Source organism: Portunus trituberculatus, chromosome 44 (assembly GCF_017591435.1).
Source record: "Portunus trituberculatus isolate SZX2019 chromosome 44, ASM1759143v1, whole genome shotgun sequence".
Taxonomy (NCBI): domain Eukaryota; kingdom Metazoa; phylum Arthropoda; class Malacostraca; order Decapoda; family Portunidae; genus Portunus; species Portunus trituberculatus.
The window spans coordinates 13,451,727-13,454,297 of NC_059298.1; the positions used below are offsets into that span (position 1 = coordinate 13,451,727).

General features: G+C 38.2%; 1 protein-coding gene across 4 annotated transcripts in view; it reads left to right on the forward strand.

Moving 5' to 3' along the window:
- Nucleotides 1–2,571, forward strand: part of LOC123519006 — a 15,990-nt gene extending 13,419 nt beyond the window's left edge. For 3 of the 4 annotated variants that reach the window (XM_045280114.1, XM_045280115.1, XM_045280118.1), the window contains 2 exons: nt 1,603–1,783; nt 1,875–2,571. In XM_045280114.1, the coding sequence (XP_045136049.1) occupies nt 1,603–1,783; nt 1,875–2,081 (388 nt within the window). In that variant the 3' untranslated portion in view covers nt 2,082–2,571. The remainder of the gene's footprint in view (nt 1–1,602; nt 1,784–1,874) is intronic. The other variant, XM_045280116.1, reaches the window with a different exon arrangement.

Below are 2,571 nucleotides of genomic sequence, written 5' to 3' on the forward strand. Positions count from 1 at the left end.
TCTAATAAAAGCTGGTGTGAAACCCCAAACATGCGAAGAGTACTCCATACAAGGCCGAATAAGGCCCTTCTACAAAGTTAGCAGCTGTAGGGGCGAGAAAAACTGGTGGAGACGCCGCAGAACTCCTAACTTCATAGAAGCTGTTTTAGCAAGAGATGAGATGTGAAGTTTCCAGTTAAGATTATGAGTAAAGGACAGACCGAGGATATTCAGTGTGGAAGAGGGAGACAGTTGAATGTCATTGAAAAAGAGCGGGTAGTTGTCTGGAAGGTTGTGTCGAGTTGATAGATGGAGGAATTGAGTTTTGAGGCATTGAAAACTACTAATTTTCTCTGCCCCCAATCAGAAATCTTAGAAAGATCAGAAGTCAGGCGTTCTGTGGCGTCCCTGCGTGATCTGTTGACTTCCTGAAGAGTTGGTCATCTCTGAAAGGACGAGGAAAGATATAGGTGGTATCATCAGCGTAGGAGTGGATAGGGCAAGAAGTTTGGTTAAGATCATTAATGAATAATAGAAAGAGAGTGGGTGACAGGACAGAACCCTGAGGAACACCACTATTAATAGATTTAGAGAAGAACAGTGGCCGTCTACCACAGCAGCAATAGAACGGTCGGAAAGGAAACTTGAGATAAAGTTGCAGAGAGAAGGATAGAAACCGTAAGAGGGCAGTTTTGAAATCAAAGCTTTGTGCCAGACTCTATCGAAAGTTTTTGATATGTCTAACGCGACAGCAAGTTTCACCAAAATCTCTAAGAGAAGATGACCAAGACTCAGTAAGGAAAGCCAGAAGGTCACCAGCCATACTGGCGATCAGATAGAAGATTGTGAAGTGACAGATGTTTAAGAATCTTCCTATTGAGGATAGATTCAAAAACTTTAGACAAGCAAGAGGTAAAAGTTATGAGACGGTACTTTGAGGGATAAGAACAGTCACCCTTTGTAGGAACAGGCTGAATGTAGGCAAACTTCAAGCAAGAAGGAAAGGTGGAAGTAGAAAGACATATTTGAAAGAGTTTGGCCAGGAAAGGTGCAAGCACGGAAGCACAACTTTTGAGAACTATTGTAGGGGTCCCATCAGGTCCATAAGCCTTCCGAGGTTTTAAGCCAGCGAGGGCATGGAAAATATCATTACAAAGAACTTTGATTGAAGGCATGAAATAGTCAGAGGAAGGAGAAGGAAGGAAGGACAAGCCCAGAATCATCCAAGATGGAGTTGTTAGCAAAGGTCTGAGAGAAGAGTTCAGTTTTAGAGACAGATGATATGGCAGTGGTGCCATCAGGATGAAATAAAACAGAAAGATGAAGAAGTGAAGTTATTGAAAATGTTTTTGGCAAGATGCTAGAAGTCACGAGGGGAGTTTGAGTTCGAAAGATTTTGACATTTTCTATTTATGAAGGAGTGTATAAGATATATATATATATATATATATATATATATATATATATATATATATATATATATATATATATATATATATATATATATATATATATATATATATATATATATATATATATATATATATATATATATATATATATATATATATATATATATACGCACTGTACACATGCTGAAAAAAACAAAGAAATTAATTTCAGGTCATACAACTCTTCCTTGGCCGTAGACACCCTCGAGACGGATGACAGAACTATGTTCCACTCAGGTAACGATGATCCACACCCCTGGTGGCTCCTAGACCTCGGCGAGACCCGGATAATTCATGAGATCCAAATCCTTCCTCGCCTCAATTACATACCGGAAAGGTTCCGTTTTGTTGAGGTGAGTAAAGGATCTGTGCTTTTAAATAGAACTCACTTGGCGTGTTGAGGTATAGGAAAGGCTGTTACACATATCGTGTTTCTACACACAGATTCGCATAGGAGACGTGCAGCCAACTAATGGTGACTTTTCATCCTTCACTCTGTTCTCCACGTACAAGGGTCCTTACTCCTCCACTCTTGGCAGACTTTCATGCGCCAGGAATGATGGGCTCAGCGGCAGGTTCGTCGTCATCATAAAAGTGAAATCAAGCAGTTATCTCCAGATGGCTGACGTCAATGTCTTTGTTCAGAAGTAGTTAACTGATTTCAACGTTTTAGTATTACAATTTATCTATTTCATTTTATTTATTTATTTATTATTTTTTTTTTTTTTTCGTTTCTGTCTTTTTACGTTTTTCTTTTTATAATTAATACATGCGTGTTGCTCCAGAATGTGAGCGGCTGGATTGACGAGGCAGTGGTGATGGGAGGAAGGCAGCGTTTTTTTCACTAGGGTAAGGAATACTAAAAGAAAATATGGAAATAAATAAAACTGCGAGAAATATGCGCATAAACAAAGGAGAGCGAAGAAAATACATTAATAAATAAGTGGTGTTCTCCCTCGCCTAAAGACATAATTATGTTGACTCCGTTTGTCATACGTTTTCTCTTCTTTCTATTTATTTCTATTTTTCTTACTTTATATCTTTATGTATTACTCATTAATGAATGCGTGTCCTGTATTAATGTACTATTCCTTGCTGTACTAAGCATGTGATATACTCGTACATATACGAAAACAATATA